Source organism: Manis pentadactyla, chromosome 5 (genome assembly GCF_030020395.1).
Source record: "Manis pentadactyla isolate mManPen7 chromosome 5, mManPen7.hap1, whole genome shotgun sequence".
NCBI lineage: Eukaryota > Metazoa > Chordata > Mammalia > Pholidota > Manidae > Manis > Manis pentadactyla.
Genome location: NC_080023.1, coordinates 150,048,294 through 150,069,029, shown reverse-complemented (window position 1 = coordinate 150,069,029; position 20,736 = coordinate 150,048,294). Strand labels below are relative to the sequence as shown.

General features: G+C 50.5%; 1 protein-coding gene across 6 annotated transcripts in view; it reads right to left on the bottom strand.

Moving 5' to 3' along the window:
• Positions 1–12,626: 12,626 nt before the first annotated feature.
• The window catches only part of UBOX5 (U-box domain containing 5), a 47,016-nt gene continuing 38,906 nt past the window's right edge, over positions 12,627–20,736 (bottom strand). For 4 of the 6 annotated variants that reach the window (XM_036924657.2, XM_036924656.2, XM_057502812.1 and 1 more), the window contains 4 exons: positions 20,560–20,654; positions 17,973–19,173; positions 15,682–15,846; positions 12,627–13,341 (listed from right to left, as the gene is read on the bottom strand). In XM_036924657.2, coding sequence (XP_036780552.1) covers positions 13,133–13,341; positions 15,682–15,846; positions 17,973–19,173; positions 20,560–20,613 — 1,629 coding nt within the window. In that variant the 5' untranslated portion in view covers positions 20,614–20,654 and the 3' untranslated portion in view covers positions 12,627–13,132. The remainder of the gene's footprint in view (positions 13,342–15,681; positions 15,847–17,972; positions 19,174–20,559; positions 20,655–20,736) is intronic. The other 2 variants (XM_036924660.2, XM_036924661.2) reach the window with 2 other exon arrangements.

The following is a 20,736-nucleotide window of genomic DNA, read 5'->3' as shown; positions in this document are numbered from 1 at the left end:
GGACACACGTGGGCCTGTCTGTGCAGGGGGCGGTGGGGGAGGGTTGCAGGCCTCCAGGCTGTCACTGGCAGCCATGTGACAGGAGCTGCAGTGACTGTGATTGCAGCTCTCTGGACTCCAGGAGAGGGACAGATGGGGATTGCGTGGAGACAGTCCCTAAACTTTCTGGCTGCCCAGAAGAGGCTGGGGTCAACAGGCTCCATTCCCCAGCACAGCCTCCTGAGAAGGAGCAAGGGGCACCTGAGGGGTTGGTGTGGAAGGTCAGGTGTGTAGGGTCAGGCCCTGGCCCAGGAGTGGTGAGGCAGGGGATAGTGAGGCATGCAGGACCCCCATAGGTCCTGCACAAGACAGCACACACCCAAGGTGGTGTGGACAGAGGGCTTTGTACTCACTCCGCCAGGAACGGAAACAGCTGTCTGCAGCCCTATGGACCAGGCAGCCACAGTCATGGACACAGGCAACCAACATGGCATTAGGGGGCCAGTCCCCCAGTGGGTGGGGAGGAGGCTCCCAGCAGAAGCTGGCGATAGTCCCACCCTAAGCACATACCCAGAGCAAGGTCCAGGGGACTAAGAGACTAGGAGCCTTGGGGACAACTTATTAGCATATCTCCATCACTCTGTCCCAGGCAGGAACACTGGGGAAGGGGAAGCTTTTTCTGGGGAAAAGGAGATAGCCAGACCCAGGAAGGTTCAAAAGTGGGGTGAGCACCCCATGCAACCTGGTAGCTAGCCTGCTCCAATTCCTACCCCCACCAGGACCCAAAGCAGGTGCCATCTCAGGCCTGGAGTGGGAGTAGAGGCACAGGGGCTTTGGGGCTGGAAGAGGATGGAGGGGAGGGAGGAGACAGCCAAATGGGCCCAGTTTGCCCGAAATGCTGAGGCTGGTGGGCTTAAGGAGCCATAGACTCCCTGTGCCAGGCCTTGGAGTGTCTCTCTGGTCCTTGGATCCAGGCAAGCCACCCCACACCTCTAGGGCTTCCCACAGCCCCAGAAAACCTAGCCCCTGGCTCTGGGCCTCCTCTCTAGGTGAGGCAAGGAAGCTCTGGGCACACAGCTGTCTCTATCCCACCAAGTGCCATGAGGGGTCTAGTGTCCCATGCAGGGGCCTTTCACATGCAGGACCTGATGCTAGGGTTTTCAGGACATCCCCTTAGGTGCTGTGAGAATGATGGAGCCCAGTGGTCTGTTGGAATCTGGCCTCTGTTGCTTGAAACTTCATGATTTGGGCAGGTCACTTGACCTCTCTGTGCCTCCTTGACTTGTGAAGTCGGAGCATCCCAGGACTCACTCCTGCAGCTTTCTCCTGGTAGGTGATTGCTTCTAACCCCATGATTTTATATACTCTGTACAAACTAATGATACCCAAATTCCTATCTGTATCCTGGGCCCCTCCCTGATGCCAGGCTTGCCAGTACAACAGCCTAGAGACACCTCCCCTTGGATATTCATTAGGCCTCTCTAGCTTACCATGGCCAAACTCAACTCCTGCTATTTAGCTGCTCCCCCACTCTCTCACAGGGTTTCCCCAGCTCTGCAATCACATCATCCTACCAGCTGCTGCTCCCAGAACCCTGGGACTCACCCTGGTCCTTCTCTTTCCCTCATTCTGTGTTAGACCTAACTCTAAAATATATATCTCAAATCTATCTGCTTTGTTCTGCTCCTGCTTTGGAATCTCAGAACCTGCTGTTTCCTTGCCCATGAAGGCTGGCCTGCCTGCACCCTTCCCAGAATTCACCTGGCTGCCTAGGGTCATCCCTTAAGAGGAGCAATCCCTGATGTCCCACCTGGAGCATTAAGTATGGAATTGGCTCTGTTTTCAATTTCTAATTTTGACTGGTTTCTAATTTTCAATTGGGTGTAGGTTGAACAGGTTTAATAGCAACTACTACATTTTGCAGTTCATTGATTAGCCTACTTATCTTTTATTTATGTGTACCTGTACTCCCTCTAGAATGAAAGCCCCAGGGCAGAAGGTACTGTGTCCTGTGGCGCCACGCCTGGTGTAGTGGGTTTTCAATACATTGTGTAACGAAGGCAGGAGGGTAGGGAGCCCTGGGTACCAGCCTCAGCTCCCCAGGGAATTACTGCATGACCTTGGGCAAGTCACAGCTATTCCCAAGGCTCCTTGCTCCAAGTACTAACATTGCTTCCTATCTCACTGAAGGCTTTTGGGAATCAGATGAAGGTGCTGTAAAAGGTTAAGATTTTCTGAAATCTTTACATAACAAAGAGTTGTAAACCTCCAGATTAAAGCCCAACTTTCAGTATGTTCTTTAAAGTACTCCCTTACCCTTAGACTATCTTTTCTGAGAACAGGTAACAGTTAATTGCCCCAGTCCACACACTCTTGTTTCTTATTCCCCTTTTCTCAGTATCAACCAAGTGTCTACCTGCTGCCTTTGGGAATTTCCAAGGGGCTCTGCTGCCAGCAGCAAGTAGGGCTTCTGTCTCTTCATCTGTTTTCCATTGGTCTTACTTGAAGACACCCAACAGTGTAGACAAACAAATTCCCAGTTAACTATGAAGAGGTGCCCAAAAGTGAGAAAACGTTAGAGGAGCCCAGGAACTGCTCACTGAATTTAATCAGAGAGGGTGCGTTGAGCCTGGGGAACAACAGTGAGAGAGGTGCTGCTACACCCTGAAGCAGATCCACATCAAGAATGAGAAGGAAAAAAAAGGTCTTCAATCAGATACTGGGAGCTAAATGTGAATGTCTATCAATCAGATGTCTAGAGAGGATTCCTTACAGTAAGCTTGAAAGAAATCAGAAATGACAAGACATCATAAAAATTCTTACTTGCAAACACAAACTAAATATAACTATAAAGCAGAATATACTATATATAAAGCAAGCTAAGCTAAGAAAAATATTTTCGACAGACTTTTTTATATTAAAAGCCTGTACAGCGGCAGGATGGGTGGATTCGTACCCGGGGACCCTCAGCTCCAGCTCCAGGTCCCGCGTGGCGGCGCCTGGCGTACCAGCTTGGGACAACGGCTGCTGCTGCAGGGACGGCAGATGTGGCCCTTTGCTGGGCTGGGGAAGGGTCAGGGGTACCCACATGCCCTCCCCGCACGAAGCAGGCAGACAGAAGGCAAGGAATGCCCATGGGCTGAGGGGAGCAGAAGCGACAGTCAGAAGGAAAGAGGAAGCGTCGGGGGCCTTGGGGACTGGACGGGCGGGAGGCGCGCGACGCCCGGGGTCAGCGCAAATTGGTCGGCGCGGCCCGGGCACACGCACCCTTCCCGGCGGCGGCGAGCTGTGCCCTGACTGCTAAGCGCCGCGTGAGCGCGGCCCGGGAATCACTCGGCGCCATTAGCCTCCGGGCAGGGCGGCCGCTCTGTCCTGGCGCCCGCGGCCCCGCGCCCCGCACCTGCCCCGTCGCGGCGGTGGAGCAAAGCGGTCGCACCCAAGCGCCGGCTCCGGTCCGAGAAAGGGGTGCAGAGCGGCCGGGGCCCTGGGGTCAGGGGAGCTTGGGGCGGCGGTCGGCGGTCGGGGAGAGGCCGGGGGGTGGGGGGTGGGGGAAGGGGACCGGCGGGCGGGGCGCCGGGTGAGCGCTCTGGGTCGCGGCCAGGCTTCTACCTCAGCCCCTCCCTTAATCGTCACCGAGCTCCAAAGACCCAGCTACTTGATCCCACCTGCCAAAGGACTCCAGAGTCCCACCAGAATGTGTACGTCAGTTTGCACTACGTTCTGGCCCTTCCTGGACAAGCCTACACACCCCTCATGTTCTTGAGAGTCTGTTGCCAGCCCTTAACTCCTGGTTCTGTGTTCTGTATCAGGTTTTGGAAAATTTAAGCCAAAGGAATTTACCAGAAGACTTACTGAAAGCTCATAATTTAGGGGACAGCTAGAAAAACAGGCTTAGAAACTGAGTAGTTCTGGAGGGCCAGCAAACATGAACCCAGGAATGTCTTCTGAAGTGGATGGTCCCCCAGAAGCAGGACATGGGGGTTCTTGTACCCAGGCTTTCTGGGGAGGGATCTCAGGAGTGAGTGAAGCTGGACAGGGCAGGGGAAGAAGCCAGGCAAAGAGGTGATCTTGGTTGGAGTGTAGCCTCAGCCTGATCCCACGGGGAACTCTGGTCTGTGAGTGGCATCAGAGTTGCCCTACCTTGAGGCAAGAGGGTTGGTTCTTTTCCTACTTGCCTATTAGTTTTGGCCAAGGAGGTTGTGGGGAGGGTATCTCCCAGGCATGTTCTCCGTGAGGCGGGTTCCTGGCAGATGGCAAGCTCAGGAGACAGGTCGGCTGTAAGCAACCAATATTCACAGCATCTGGGGGAACCAATGCGGGCTCAGCATTAACGGCACCCACTAGAGCATGACAAGTGCTTTCAGCCATCTCTCTCTGCTCAGATTCACATTCCAAGGAGGGGCACCTGATTAGGCTTAGCCTGGGGGCCCCAAAGGCAGCTCAGCTGGGACTTTCAGCTGGAGTGACTGCCTGCCTGTGGCCTGTGAGGCTTCTCACAGCTTGGTGGCCTTGGGACAATGGACTTCTGGCATGGTGGTGCAGGGCCCCAAGGGTGTTCCAGCAAACAAGGCAGAAGTGATGTGGCATTCTATGACAGCCTTGGAAATCACATAGGGTCACTGCTGCCACACTGGATCGGTACATTGGTCACAGTGGCCACAAGCCCGTCCAGAGTCAAGAGAGCAACAGAGTGCCCGTTGCATGGGAGGAGCGCCAGATCATTGGCAACCAAGCTTTTAAAACTATCCCAGTGCTGGGAAGTCAGGGGAAGAGGATGAAGAAGGTTTGGAATAGATTTTTCCCAGGAGTGTTGAAAAGAGCAGGCTGGGGAAACCACGGGAGGTGGAAGAAGGGGGAGTTTGAGGAAGGGTCGCTGAGGAATGCCACGGTGGGAAATTTGGTTGCTGACTCTGGGCTTCTCTGGCTCCAGATCACTCCAAGACTGACCACCCCGGTCACAGCTTTGCAGGAACTCTACAGACCAGGCTGGAGCAGACCCAGCCAGGCCGCACCCGGCCCACCTCCCTGTTTCTTAGGTGGAGGAAACTTTCAGGGTTTGAGACTCTACCATCATTTCCGTCCTCTCATTACAAAAGGTCAATTTACCAAGGCCATCTCGTTGGTAGGAGTGTGTCAGATGCATGGCCCTGCATCTCATTTCCCCTGGCATCTGTGTTCCTCCTTCCCCTCCCAGTCCCAGGGGCCAGGTCCCCTAAGCCTGATCTCATCCTTTGGGTGGGAGGAAGAGGAAGGCAGGTGAGAGGGGCTCTCTCTGGAGGATCCTGGTTTCTGAGACAGGCTAATTACAGGCTTCCTAATTAATTAATGAGCCATGGGGTTGCATTTCATCAGCTGAGTCACAGTTGATGTCTGGGCCAGGGCCCATGGGGAGGGCATCAGGTACCGTGGCAGGAGAGGCCAGCCTGCATCTCTGCCTCCTCCACTCCATTCTTTTCAAACCTAGTTCTCCCTACCAGTTGAGCAGCCCCCTTCCTCCCCACTCCTGCCTCTGCTTCCTGACACTTTCTGGGGACTATCTCCCAGTCCATCCACCTCTAATCAGGACCATCCTGCCCCTCAGGACCACACAGGACTCATTTAGCTACTGTTTCCCAATAACCCAGTTTCTCTTTCAAACAGGGTCTCCCTCAGCTGCACACACACCACTCTCCCCGGTTGCGATATGCACTGTGGCAACCACATCTCAGCAGGATGCTAGCATACACTGTCCTTGACTGCAGCCTGCCAAAGACCACTCTGGAGCCCCTCTGCACCTGCTCCTTCCCCAGCCCTCCTCTTCCAGTAACTGCATGTTACCATTCACAGTGAACCAGGAGATTTATCCATTTACATGAAGTTAATTCACTGAATCTTTATGCGGGGGACATCTTTTATTTGTGTGCCTAGAGGTATAATATTTTTGAATTTTCAAAAGCTGTGCTGTAGCTTGATTATGAGCTGTTATTCCATATTCAGACTTTTTTAAAAACAAGACATAATTGTTTGTGCCTCTGGATCTGGGTTGCATGGGGGATGTGGCCCCAAGTGGAGAGGTTCCTGTAGGTCATGGAGTTGGGTGGGCTCCCCCCAGATCAGGGCTAGAGGTGCCCCTGTGCCTGGAGCAGGGCCTGGTTCAACGAAGGGATCCTCAGAGGCCCTGTGGTGACAGCATCCTTGTGGAGGGGACCTGAGTGCCCTTTGCCAGCCTTGACTGCCTACAGAGCATCTCAGGGCTTTAGAGTTGGCGGCCTTGGAGTCAGATGAGTCTTCACAGAACTGAGCCTCGGCTTCCTCCTTCCTCCCAGCTCTGGGAGGACTAAGTGTGGTGGTACATACACAGCACCTCGTGTGATGCCCAGGAGTGTGTCCATACATAGAAACTTTTAAAAACTTTTGAATGCAAAGGTTTTTTAAACACAGATGATGGCCTCAAGATCTCCATAATGTCCTTGATAATATATGCAAGAGCATGTACGCGTAAACCACTTGTTTCTGGGCCCATCTTCTGGACACAACTGGCCCCACCACAGGGGGGGTGACATGGCCTCTTGGTGCCCCCAAACCCTGGCTGCTCTGGCTGCTTGTCCCAGCAGCCAGAACTGTTCTTTTCACATTTTGCCAGGGCATTTCTGGACTAGAATCCCACAAGTGGGAGGGCTGGGTTGGAGGGCATGTGCCCATGTAGCTTTGCCAGGTGTTGCCGCACAGCCCTCTACAGGGGCTTCGCCTCACATCCCCACCAGCAGTGTGACAGAACCTGTTAATGCAGACTCACCAGAAGATTGTGGCCTAGCTTTGAGATCTGTTCCAAATAAGAAACTGTATTTCAGAGTCATTTTTATTTTATCACATTCTAAGCAAGGCTGAGCATCTATGGACATACTTATTAAGGCCAACTGCATTTAAGAAATGTGAATCTCTCAGATTTTAGATGCTGTATATTAGCCATTGTAATACAAGTTACAAATATGTTTTCCAAACTTGTAATTTATAATTTGTTTTTACTTTGGTAGTGGTGTTTTATTTGTTTTTGTTGTTTTGCTGTCAGTTTTTTTTTTTTTATGGAGTCAAATTTAACAATAAAAACTTTATTTATCTAGATTTTGAATCAGGAAAATTTTCCTCACTCCCAGGTTTATAGAATTCCCTCATTTTCCACCTTTAGGTCTTAGATGGTCCCATGCTTCCAGGGACTCCAGCATCATTATTGAAAGGTCCAGATTTCCTCATTTGTGTGCAATGCTGTGAGAGTACACTGAATTTTCATGCTTGGGCCTCTTTCTGAATTTTTAATTGTTTTGCTGGTCTATGTAGGCATGGGTTGGTTCTCCCACCCCCAACCCAAACTGTTCTGCATTTTCAGGGTTATTCTGGCTTGTTCTTCCAAATAATCTTTATAAAAATATTGTCTATCCTAGCCATGGCAATCAGACAACACAAAGAAATAAAAGGCATCCAGATTGGCAAGGAAGAAGTCAAACTGTCCCTGTTTGCAGATGACATGATATTGTACATAAAAAACCCTAAAGAATCCACTCCCAAACTACTAGATCTAATATCTGATTCAGCAAAGTTGCGGGATACAAAATTAATACACAGAAATTTGTTGCATTCCTATACACTAACAATGAACTAGCAGAAAGAGAAATCAGGAAAACAATTCCATTCACAATTGCATCAATATGATAAAATACCTAGGAATAAATCTAACCAAGGAAGTGAAAGACCTATACCCTGAAAACTACAAGACACTCCTAAGAGAAATTAAAGATGACACTAATAAATGGAAATTCATCCCATGCTCTTGGCTAGGAAGAATTAATATTGTCAAAATGGCCATTCTGCCTAAAGCAATCTACAGATTCAATGCAATCCCTATTAAAATACCTACAACATTCTTCAATGAACTAAAGCAAATAATTCTAAAATTCATATGGAATGACAAAAGACCACGAATAGCCAAAGCAATCCTGAGAAGGAAGAATAAAGAAGGGGTAATTACGTTCCAGGACTTCAAGCTCTACTACAAAGCCACAGTAATCAAAACAATTTGGTACTGGCACAAGAACAGACCCATAGACCAGTGGAACAGAATAGAGAGTCCAGATATTAACCCAAGCATACATGGTCAATTAATATACGATAAAGGAGCCATGGACATACAATGGGGAAATGACAGGCTCTTCAACAGCTGGTGTTTGCAAAACTGGACAGCTACAGGTAAGAGAATGAAACTGGATTATTGTCTAACCCCATACACAAAAGTAAACTCAAAATGGATCAAAGACCTGAATGTAAGTCATGAAAACATAAAACTCTTAGAAAAAAACATAGGCAAAAATCTCTTGGACATAAACATGAGCAACTTCTTCATAAACATATCTCCTCGGGCATGGGAAACAAAAGCAAAAATGAAAAGTGGGCCTATATCAAGCTGAAAAGCTTCTGTACAGCAAAGGACACCATCAGTAGAACAAAAAGACATCCTACAGTATGGGAGAATATATTCATAAATGACAGATCCGATAAGGGGTTGACATCCAAATTATATAAAGAGCTCACACTCCTCAACAAACAAAAAGCAAATAAGCCAATTAAAAAATGGGCAGAGGATCTGAACAGCCAGTTCTCCAAAGAAGAAATTCAGATGGCCAACAGGCACATGAAAAGATGCTCCACATCGCTAGTCATCAGAGAAATGCAAATTAAAAGTACAATGAGATATCACCTCACACCAGTTAGGATGGCCAACATCCAAAAGACAAACAATAACAAATGTTGACAAGGATGTGGAGAAAGGGGAACCCTCCTACACTGCTGGTGGGAATGTAAACTAGTTCAACCATTGTGGAAAGCAGTATGGAGGTTCCTCAAAAAACTACAAATAGAAATACCATTTGACCCAGGAATTCCACTTCTAGGAATTTACCCTAAGAATGCAGAAGCCCAGTTTGAAAAAGACATATGCACCCCTATGTTTATCGCAGCACTATTCATAATAGCCAAGAAATGGAAGCAACCTAAGTGTTCATCAGTAGATGAATGGATAAAGAAGATGTGGTACATATACACAATGGAATATTATTCAGCCATAAGAAGAAAACAAATCCTACCATTTGTAACAACATGGATGGAGCTAGAGGGTACTATGCTCAGTGAAATGAGCCAGGTGGAGAGAGACAAGAATCAAATGACTTCACTTATCTGTGGAGTATAAGAACAAAGGAAAAACTGAAGGAACAAAACAGCAGCAGACTCACAGAACCCAATAATGGACTAAGTTACCAAAGGGAAAGGGACTGGGGAGGATGGGTGGGAAGGGAGGGATAAGGGGGATAAAAGGGGCATTATGACTAGCACCCATAATGTAGGGGGGGACATGGGAAAGGCAGTATATACAAAGAAGACAAGTAATGATTCTATAGCATCTTACTATACTGATAAACAGTGACTGTAATGGGGTATGTGGGGGGGACTTGATAATAGAGGGAGTCTAATAACCATAATGTTGTTCAAGTAATTGTACATTAACCATACCAAAATTAAAAAAATAAAAAATATTGTCTAGTGAAGGGCAAATGTCCATGAAGTAATATTACATGGAACAGCAAACAACAGAACCACACAGTATATACACATACATTTTTTGCTTACAGAAAAATATTGGAAGGAATAAAACCAAAATGTTTTGTGTGGTCATCTCTTGACAGTATGGCTATGGGTAGCATCATCTTGTCATTGACACCAACTTTGATGGAAAAACCTGCTAGCCACCACAAGGCTGCCTCTTCTCCTCCCCCATCCCTGTGTCCCTCTGGGGCAAGGCACTTCTTTCTAAGTGGGGAGTGTGTTACAGCAGGGTGGACCCTGGGGTGATGGCCTCGGCTCTGTCTGGGGTGGCAGGCAAGGGTCAAGCACATCTGATTCTTGGCCCCATTATCCTGATTTCCCTTATAAGCTCCCCCACCCCCACCCCATGGAGCATTTCCCTACATCCCCAGGAGAGGTTTCTAAGTGGTAAGGGCAACACAAAGGCCCAGCCTCACCAAGTTCTCACCGGGCCCAGCACTGTCCAGTGGAACTTCCTTCCATGGTGGAAACATTCCATATCTGTGCTGTCCAATAAGATAGCCACTAGCTCATGTGACTTGAAATATAGCTGGTGTGTCTAAGGAACTGAGTGTCTAATTTGATTTACTTAATCAAACAGTCACATATTGTGGCTTCTACACTGGGAAGTGCAACTTTGACCAATTCCCAACCAAGCCATCTCCTGCCAACCTGGACTGGAAGGCTGTGCAGGCGCTGAGACCTGGCAGGCTCGGGGAAGTGGGAGGGGCCCAGGCTGAGGCAGCCCCACCCGCCCTGACCATCACAATGGCAGCCAGTTGCGTTACAATACCACAGGCGGGAGATGAGCCCAGCCTGGATACTGGCGGGCGTTTCCTCCTGGGGTGGGTCTCTTTGTCTGCAGACCTACTTCCAGACTCCCAGGCAGCGAGGATCGTGTCCTACGGAATGGAAAAACACCCAGCTGCTGAACGGCAAGCTGGAGACCCACAGGAGGAAGTCGAGTCGGTGTGGAGATGGGGCAAGACAGGGCTTTGCCCTGGGCCCCCAGGGCTGCAGGGCCCAGCAGCCCAACTGCCAGGAGGCGGGATAAGGTGTGAGCACTGGGCAGCTGCTCTTCTATGTGGCGGTGTGGTTCTTCTACTTCTTTCTTTTACCTTAAGGACTGCTGAGAGGCCCTCCCTTCCGCCCAGGGATGGAGGCCGAGTTCAGGGCGACAGAGGCTCCTGCAAGTGACAGCAGAGAGTGGCCGTGGCAGGGGCCTTGGCCCCACAGGGAGGACAGCCAGGACACGGGCCAGGTTCACTCTGCACCCCAAGGATGGAGATTTGGAGGCGAGCGCAGGGGCCCTGCCTCAAGCCTCAGAGCCACGGCCCAGCCTCCTGCTGTTGGAGGGCCCAGGACTGCACGGCCCCAACAGGCTTTGCCTTGAGTGACTGTTAGAGGAGAGGAGCCAAAACACGTGCTCCACAGAGCCTGCAGGTGGGCGAGTGGGCAGCGGGTCAGGACAATGTTTTGCGGTCCTGAGTCCTCTCAGAGTCAGTGGAGTCCAGCTCTGCAGGTTTACTGGTTAGCTGCTTTGTGTCTGGACCAGGCTTTGGTGAGAAATAAACTGCTCTCTGAGCTGACTTGGCAGCAAGAGAAAATGTTATTCCCATTTTCTAGGGAAGAGAAACTGAGCCCTGTGGTGCCTAGTATATGTCTGGCAAGGATTGTAAAAAGCCCACTTCCTTTTGGGGGATTATTTATTTAGCCTTTCTTGGGCGGTGGTTGGTGGGCCTCCTTAAGATAAAAATAGGTGCTACTCCAAGGATGGGGGTGTGTTTCCACTGGGCCACAGGACAGGAACTGTCCACCCCAATGGCTCCAGTGCCTTGTTTCCCACCAGAGCTACATGGGCAGCAGGAGCCCGTTTGAAATGCAGACCAGGGCCTGCCCTCAGGAAAGCAGGCAGCTCTGCCCTCAGGCAGGTAAGCTGTATGCTGACCCCATCCTGGTGGCTTCCTCGGGTTCTCAGGGGTGGGGCAGGCAGGACGTCCCCCAGAGAGAAGGACTCCTGGGAGTGAACCTCTTGTGCGGACGTAGGCTGTTGCCCTGAGACCCGGACAGGCTGAGGGACAGACCCCCAACCAGCAGTGCTTCTGCTACACAAGCACATGAAGAGGGTAAGGCAAGAATCTGGAATAGCCTGACTAAAGTCAAAGCACACACAGTCAAGAGGAAAGCCCACCACGGCAGACCCTGAAATCTCACGGAGGCTCTGTCAAGGGGAAGTGCCACCAGGAGGCACGGGGAAGGTTGCGATTGCCTCTCTGCACAGGTGACTACCTCTGGGGATGAACAAATCCCCAAGGAACTCTCTCATTGTCTAGCCCCACCCCCAGATCTCTGAGATCTTGGGTCTGGTCTGGAGTCCAGGCATCTCAGTCTAAGGTCTGTAGTTCTCTGCTCCCAAGCAGAGCATGGCAGCCTGAGGGGACAGGGCTTCCTTCCCTGGGGGGAGCAGCAGGCCTGCGGGAGGGGAGGGAGAGCAAGTGGCTCAGATTCCTGGGCAGCTGGAGGGACTCACAAGGCCCATCCACAGTGCCTGCCATGGAACCTCAAGGGTGAAACATGAAGCACCGCTGGGCTGCTCCTCAAACATGCTCAGCAGGGCACAGCCTCATGTACTTTCTCATAGACATCCCTCTAGGGACTAGAATCTATTCCATGCAGTAAAAAGTTGTAGGAATACATATTCTCCCCTCTGAGACTCCACAAAACCAAATTTTGAGTGGGAAAAAAAAAATGCAGCCTATAAACAAGTAGTTTTGCTGAAATGGGCTGCCTGTAGCAGAGGAACCTTGTCCCTCAGGGGGCAGCACAGCCAGCACGCAGGGTCCCCCCCACCCACCACATGCCCCTGCAAACCCTTCCATCTCAGCCACCTCTGAAAATGAGACTTCTAGTCCCTTCAAACCACTGACCCGAACTGCAGCCAGCAGTGACAGAGCTGCCTTTTGACAGTCCACTTTGTGGGGCACCGGCTGGGGGCAGGAGTATGATGACAGACAGGCACTCCACCAGGAAGCAGCTCACAGCAGACTCAACCTTCACTTTATTAAGGCTTGAGAGACCTGCCAGAATGGGGCTGAGTCAGTCACTGTGGAGACCCCCCACTATGGTCCATTTTTGGGTGGCCCTGAAGGCAGAGGCTCTCTTTGAGATCCAGAGCCAGTCTATCACATGTCACTCACAGCCAGCCTGCAGGAGGGGGGGGCAGTGTGCAGACCACTTGGGGGCCCTCAGCAGGGTAGGGCTGGCTCTGCCAGGGGGGTGGCAGGGTGGCCAGGAGGGCAGGGCTATCTCCCCCATTCCTCCCAGCCCAAACTATGGCTTTGTTATCCTATTGCCCCTTGAACAGGAGTAGGGTGCCCCTCCCTACCCTGTGCTATGCTGTGGGAGGAGGCAAGGGGAAAGCCCCTGGGCAGGAAGAGGCCCCGATGTGCCTGGGAGCTGGCCCAGCCTCTGGAAGCTATGACCCCCTTCGTGCTGCCCCTTGGCTCCTCCCAGCGATGGGTCTTCTTGGGTTGAGGCTGGTCACTCAGAAGTGGACCCGCAGCACATCCTGGCTGGCAACTGGCTGCTGGCAGGCTGTGCACATCATGGGCGGGGAGCGCTGCTTCTCACCCAGGCAGGGCCGGCACAGGAGGTGGCCACAGGGAAGCTGGTACACAGGTTCCTTTTTGAAGTAGGGAGAAAACACTCTTTTGCAGGAGGCGCACTCGGGGCCCAGGATGCTCCCAGGCTGCTCTGGTAAATCAGGGAGAAAAATAGGCCAGGGTTAGGGAAAGCCACCCCTGGCCCCAAGCTCCATCCTGGAGGTTCTCATGTGCCTGGATTGGGATGAAAGCTTACCCATCCTACACCCTTGAAGCTGCCTGGCTTCATCCCTCCCCAGGCTGCCCAGGTGGGTGATCTGGGCAGAGGGAGCAGGGGAGCCTGGGAGTCCCCTCAATCATCAATTCTTGGTGCTCCCGTGAAAGCTCAGGAGAAGCTGGCTTCTGAGGGCAGCTGGGCCCCACTGGACCCTTCCTGCTGAACTCTCATCAAGATTTGCTTTTCCCTGGGACAGGCTGCCAAAGCTCACCCTGCCAACATAAACTACAAGAAATGTGACATGCCATAAGGAGGGGAGAGAGCACCAAATGGTCTGGTCCACCGGGGTTGCGTAAGTCCAGGGGGTGGGACGTCACCAGAGAGGCAGGGCTGAGGCCTGCCTGTTGGACTTGGAGCCTGCTTCTCTCCAGCCCTGAAGCTGGGCTGCTCTCCTCCTGTGCTGCAGGCTCTCTCTCCTTCCGTGTTGCTTCCTGAAGGGCCTTCCTGAATGAGGGCCACAGTGGGCAGGTCCTCCACCCCTCCCCAGGCCATACTCCCTACTCTTCCTTCTCTTGTGGCCCTGGCCTAAGGAGGTGGCTCTTTCTCTCCAAATCCACGGCAGAAGGCAAGGATGGCCTCTGGGTGGACGAGCCATAATGATGAAAAGGGGCCAGCCACGTAGGATGAGGGACAGCAAGTACCAATGGCAGGCCTGCTAAAGAAAGAGAAGACACGGAGGTGAGATGTGAGTGTGGCTTCAGATGAAACTGCAGCAGAGGGTAGAGGGCTGAGCAGGCAGCAGGTGCCTGGACCTTGTTCCAAGTTCAAGGGGGCACCCTGGAAGGATGCTAAGAAGTGAAGGGCCATGATCCAGCTTCCATTATAAAAACATCCCTCTGGCTCCTGTAAGGATGACGGGCTACAATGGCAAGGCAAGGGTGGCTGTGGGGAGCAGACGCACAGGAGCTGGGGCCAGGGCGGCAGCAAGGGCAAGGGAGCAGGGGCCACTCTGAGATCGACTCTGGAGGAGGAGAAGAGGACCTGATGAGGGACAGAATGCCAGGAATGCTGATGGAAACCAAGGGTGATCTCCATGTTCTAGGCCTGTCCAAAGGGTGGAATGTGCTGCTTTTTGCCCATGATGGGATGATGCAAGGGTTGGGGGACCTCTGGAGCGCATCTGTGGTTCTGAGTTAGAATTATGCTCAAAATATCCATAAGCTTCCCACGTGGAGGTGCCAGGGAGATGTCAGGGAGGCCAGGGAGATGTCAGGGAGGCCAGGGTCTAAATTCCAAGGAGAGACAAGAGCTAAATAAAGGTGAACATGAGAAGTCACAGGCCAAGTGGGCTCTCATGTGGGCAGCAGAGCACCAGGAAGAGGGTCCAAGGACCTGAAGCTGGGAGAGAAGGAAGAGCCGGCAACAGAAACTGAAGAGCGACAGTTGATCACGGAGAAAAGTGTAGTATCTGGAAGCCAAGAAAGGTGTTTCAGGAAGACTGATTGGCCACATCAGCACTGCTGGAAGGGTAAGTGACTGTCACATTTGGGGTCATGGGAATGGCTGGTCACCTGGACACAACAGGTTCTTGGGGACAGTCAGGATGGACACATGACCAGGGAGGCAGTGAGGTGAGGAAGAGCAGCAGAGGAGGTAAGACGGCCTGGCTCTGGACAGGCAGGAGGAACCGAGTGCTGGCCTTATTAGTCCCACTGTGCTTCATCTTGTAAGAAATGCCTTGGCACTCCAGGCAGGTTCTTCACTCTGAATCCCAAGTGGTTCTGTCATCTACTGTGGTCTCAGGTTCATTCGAGGCAAACTGGCTCTAAGCTACCAGGGTTCTTGTCTAGGACTAGGGAAAACTTCACTAGGAGGGGATGAAGATGACACACTCAGCCCCAAACCTCCCTCCATATTTACATGAAGTGCCCCAGGTGTCATGGGTGACAGACTAGATGAGAAAAATTAACAAAAAAGGAGAAACAAAACTCCTCAGGACAGAACAATTAATGTTAGATCTCACCAAAAACCACAGAAGAGGGCAGCCAAGCCCTAAGTCCAAGAACTACTAATAGCTGACTAAAGAGAGACTTCCTTGTGAAGAGCTAAACTTCACTGGCAGCCCTTCAACTTCCTCTGGCAAAGGCAGACCAGGTTCTCCCCGCAGGCCTGGGTGCTGGAGCCACGGAGGCCAGGCATGGAGGTCCACAGAGCCTCAGACACAGGGCCCCGCGCCGTACAAGGGCGCCAAGGAGACAGACGGGCCCTCGTTACCCGAGCAGCCCGTGCCTGGCCTCCAGGAAGTGCTGCTCCCCCTTGAGCCGAGGTGCTGGAGCTGTCCCCTGGTCAGCCGGGCTGTGAAGGAGGGCATGGAGCCAAGGGTTGAAGTCAAGGCAATTTCCAAGCTTTGTGACAGCTTTTGCTCATGGGACACTGGACCTGTTGAGAGATGCACAAACTGTAATATCCAGAGAAAGGTTCAGCAGAAGAGAAGACCAAGCCACAAGTCCTCTGAGGACGATAATAACAGCACTTCCAACTTCAAATAGACACTAATGTAAAGAAACTCCTCCCTAATGTCTACTAGTAGATCGTGAGGACAGAACACTGGGCATTAGGGCCCTGGGATCCTGGAAGTCCCACCATCCCACGCTACTCTCAGGATTCCTGGGCTCTGCTCTAGCTTGCCTCCTCCTGGACAAATGGCTGGACAGCCTGAGACACCTCGTGGCTCAGCTGCGGAACTGCACCCTGCGTTCTGAAGGTGTGCTGCCACAGAATGACTGGGCAAGCCAACGCGGGGCTTTGTATCCTTGCTCCCTGCCCCATTCCCTCCCCAGCAGCCTCGGTCTATTCTTTCCTTCTCTTCTCTCTTCTGGGTCCCCACAACTCTGCAGGGCCATGGCCTGACCTCTCTAGGCATTGTGTCCTCTCTCTCCTGTTAGGTAAATCAAAGCAGTTATTATCACGTGGAATAACAAAGACCACCCTCTACCCACTCCACCGTCTAGAGGACCTTCTCTGTCAGTCTAGAGGGCCTTGTCTGTGTGGCCCACAGAAAGCCAAGCAGTGTGCTGAGGGTAAAGGCAATGGGGAAAGGAGATAGCTGCCCGAGAAAGGACACAGAGACCTCCCTGATAGCAGAAGTCCCAAAACTGCTCCAGAGTAGGAAGTGAAATGACTTGTCTACAGTTTGTAGGACACAGGACATCAGCTTAGGCCCCTGGAGGAGCACCAACAAATCTGTCAAGGCCAGTACTACAGGAGACCTCCACAGACATCAGGGTTTAAGGACCTTTCTCCTTACCTCGCCCCGCTGCAACTCAGACGCTTCCAGGAGTTCCTGGGGGTCATGTTCACTAAAATATACACTCAAAAGCAGAGAAGACATAAATGTAATTTTTAAGCACACTATTGGCTTTTTGGAATAAGAGAGGAAGTTAAAAGAATCATCAAATCTAAATGACAGGCTTTCATAAGGAAGAAGTGTCAAAGGGCTCTCTCTAAAGGCAGCAGACACTGACAATCATGGGGAACTTGACCAAACATGTAAAGAGCAACTGATTCTATTATTCAAATATTCCAGAGTGAAGAAAAGAAAAATTTCCTAATTATTCTTATGAAACAAATAAATCATCAATACCAAAACCTGAGCAAAGATGGCACGCACGTGCACATGCACACTCCAGTCCAATCTCACTAATGAGTGCAAAAACCCCAAGTAAGATACCAGCAAACAGAACCAAGCTGCAGAGTGGAAGAAGCCTGACCAAACGGGGTCTCCCAGGAACGTAATGACAGTTCAGTATTAAGACACCTGTTGAAGTACTTTCTCACATTAAAAGATCTAAGAATGAAAAATCATAACATCATTTCCACTGAACCTGACAGGCGTTAGACAGAAATTCAACCACCAATCTTAGATAAAAATACTGAATAAAATAGGAATCAGTGGTTTGGGAGAGTTTGAAATGGTTCCCGATGAACCCTGCCTCGGATACTCATGCCCTGGGATTACTGCCTACCCTTGAGTGTGGGTTGGACTTTGGGACCTGCTTCTGACAGAATACAGCAGAAGTGATGGGAAGTCATTTCCACAACTGGGTTATGTAAGACTGTGACTTCCATCTTGTTTGCACACTCTGGTGTACACAGATACCATATGCTGGCCTCGAGAGGCCCACGTGGCAAGGAATTGAGGGCAGCCTCTGGCCACCAGCCAACAAGGAAGTGAGGCCCTCAGTGCAACGATTCGACGAGAAGCTGAATCCTGCAACAACCACATGAGTGGGCTTGGAGGTTAAACCTCCCCGAGTCAAGCCTTGAAATGGCTGCAGCACCTGCCATGACAGTAGCCATGGAAGATCCTGAAGCAGACGACCCTGCCAAGTTGTGCCTGGATCTCCGAGCAGAAAAGCTATGAGTTAATGACCACGTCATGCTTTAAGCCAGTAAGTTCTGGAGTAATTTAAGCTGGCAAAGCATAAAGCAAAGAGCAATAGTGCCAAGTGTCCCCTCGGAGGAGGAGGGATGACCACGGGCATGGACAGAGGATGATGGGTTACCTGTTGAGCAGTCCATGTATGTCAGACCAAGCTCACTGGCAGCTCTCATTTTCTTAGCCATGTGTTCTGAGGTAGTGGGTGAGACCAGAAGGCTTGTGGTAGAGGAACAGGAAGCATTTATACCAAGGCTACTGTCTGGGGCATGTTCAGCCTGCTCCATCTTCCTTTTCCGAGAGGGCAGAGCAATGGAGGAAGGAGTCACTGCCAATGCAGTCTGTGCTCTCCCAAGCAGGTGGCAGCCAGGGATGGAGCGCTGGAGCAAGAAATGGTCGATCCGGGCCTTCAGAGACGGGTGAGGCAGGGGCTGGGAATGTGGGGTAAAGGCTACCCCCGTGAAAGGGTCGCTGGGCACTCGGCCCCACGTTGCTTCACTGCGGTTACACTTCTCCAGCGTGCTCTGGTCAATGACCTTGCCTGAGGGCAGCAGCATGGGGCAAGGCATAATCTCCAGGGTAATGGGATCCAGGAACTCCTCAGGCACATCCCGAATTACCTCAGCCAGCTCCTGCAGGCTGGCGGGGGCCTGCTGGCCCTCAGACTGGCCCCCGGGGTCACAGTCACTCTCCATGGGCAAGCCTGGGGCCTGCAGAGCCAAGTCCTGAGGGAGGCTCTCTGAGGCAACCAGCAGGACACTGTCTATCACCTCCTGAGAGCAGGTTTTAGCCGGTTGACCCCACACTTCCAATCGCTTGATGCAAGGAATACCACTGCCTGTCACGTGGGTGATACAGATCTTGAGATGGGCCACGTGGCTAAGGGAGAGAGCCCCTTTATTCCAGAGTTCTTGGGCCACAACAGCAGGGGAAGGGAGTGTGGCTTCCATTGGGCTAAAAGGTGGCCTAGCCTTGAAGCCCCTGTGGCTAAACACAACTTGGCTCTGGTTTTTCAGCAAGACTCTGCCCACCAAAGTGAACGCCTCCCTGTCCAGCATGGATGGCTCAGCTGGGCCTGGGGTCCGGCACTCAGAGGCATTCCAAGATGCTCTGCTGGACGAGGCGGATGTGTACATTTCCAGACCAGTGACGTTCTGGCCTCCCCCACCTGTGAGGTCTATGTTAATCCTACAGATTTCCACATTGAAGGGAAAGGAAACTGTCACATAGACTGGTGGCTTAATGAAATACTCTGTCCTAAAACCATGACTTCTCTTTGTGAGGTCTTCAGAGATGAGATTTTCCACTTCATAACCATCAGCTGATATCTAGATTTAATGACAAATATGAGTGAGACACATTCATTTGATGAGATCCAAATGAAGATAACTAGTTTTCAAGAACTTGCCATTTCTAAGAAAACTCTAAAGAAAGTCTGAAGTTCCTCATTTAAAATTTCCTCTATTATACTGAATTCTCCTGGGTTTTTTTGTAGGCACTCAAGGTCTGGTCAAAGGCTGAGGGCAATTGTGTCCCCAAGTACTGCCCATCATTAAAAAATGTGAACAACAAAACTTTGCCCAACTCAACCAAAATCCCTTCAAAATAACATCTCTGTGAAAAGGGGGCAGATATACTAGTGGCTTTTTTTTTTATCAGAAGATGAAAATATGCAGATTTAGAGGGAAATAAAGATGTTCGTTCAAATTCTCAATTTTGTATTTGGACTCTACCAATTACAGTAGTTTCCTTAGCACGGTATGCCAATCTTGTAAATCTATGAATGATGAAACTCGGCAAAAAAAATGTGCACACAGGAACAAGGACCACAAAAGACTACAGGAAATTTAGAACCATGCATATGCTGGGGGGTAAGATCATAGTAACTGTTCCTCCTCTTAATACTTCTAAGTTGTTATAACCAATGGAGATTTTAAGAGAGCCATCCCCCATTTTCCAAAAGTTTGAGTTATGCCACTTCACTTTACAAAAGACCCACACTATTATGGTAGTGTCTTTGCTTGTAAAAGTGAAAATCCTCTTCAGATTTCTTTCAGGTAGTGAAGACAGGTACCAATACAGCTCTTCATTTTACGCCACTTCGGCTTATGAAATGCCTTGTAGGGATGCTCTACTTTCTGATGGGGGCGGTGGAACCTGTATTTGTGTCCAAAGGAATCAGTGTAACAATATGTGAAGCTGAAACAGTGCACTGTGTGTAGAAACTCCCAATTAGGAGAGGAGTTCAATTTCACCCTTGGAGTTTCCTTACTCTGTCCTCTGGACTGCGTAGGGGTACCCCTGCTTTGCACAGAAAGGGGAGCTGCTTAATTCAAATCACAAAGAACAAGGGACCCAAATACATATAAGCTATTACCTCTATCATGAGAAGTTACCAAGAAGAACAGCAGGGGAGAGTATGTCTACCCTCATTATGACTTCAAGAGGAATTAAACTTTGTCATCACAGGGAGAGCACAGTAAATATGCCCCTCCACAAAAGGAGTCATGACTCACTTTGTAACGGTCTGGATGACTCTAAAGCTGCAGCCTCACTCATGCTTACCTAAATATCACCTGGTGGGATCTAAACAGTGAGGGTGGAAAGCATAATAAGCCTGAATTAAGTCCACATACACAAGGCAGGAAATGGGGAAAAAACATGAAAAATGGTTATCATATATTTATTTATGTGCATATACTCCTTTTGATTACCTTGTTGCAGTAAATTCTTGGTCTGAACTGTGGGAGACAAAGATTTATTACCATCTTTGTGGCTGAAAGGATAATTTCCAAGCATCAGAAATAACCTTAAATAAAAAATAAAACTTGGTATTAGACAAGTTAAAATTCAATTCTAAACTTTTAGGAGTTGATTACTAAGAGAAGAGA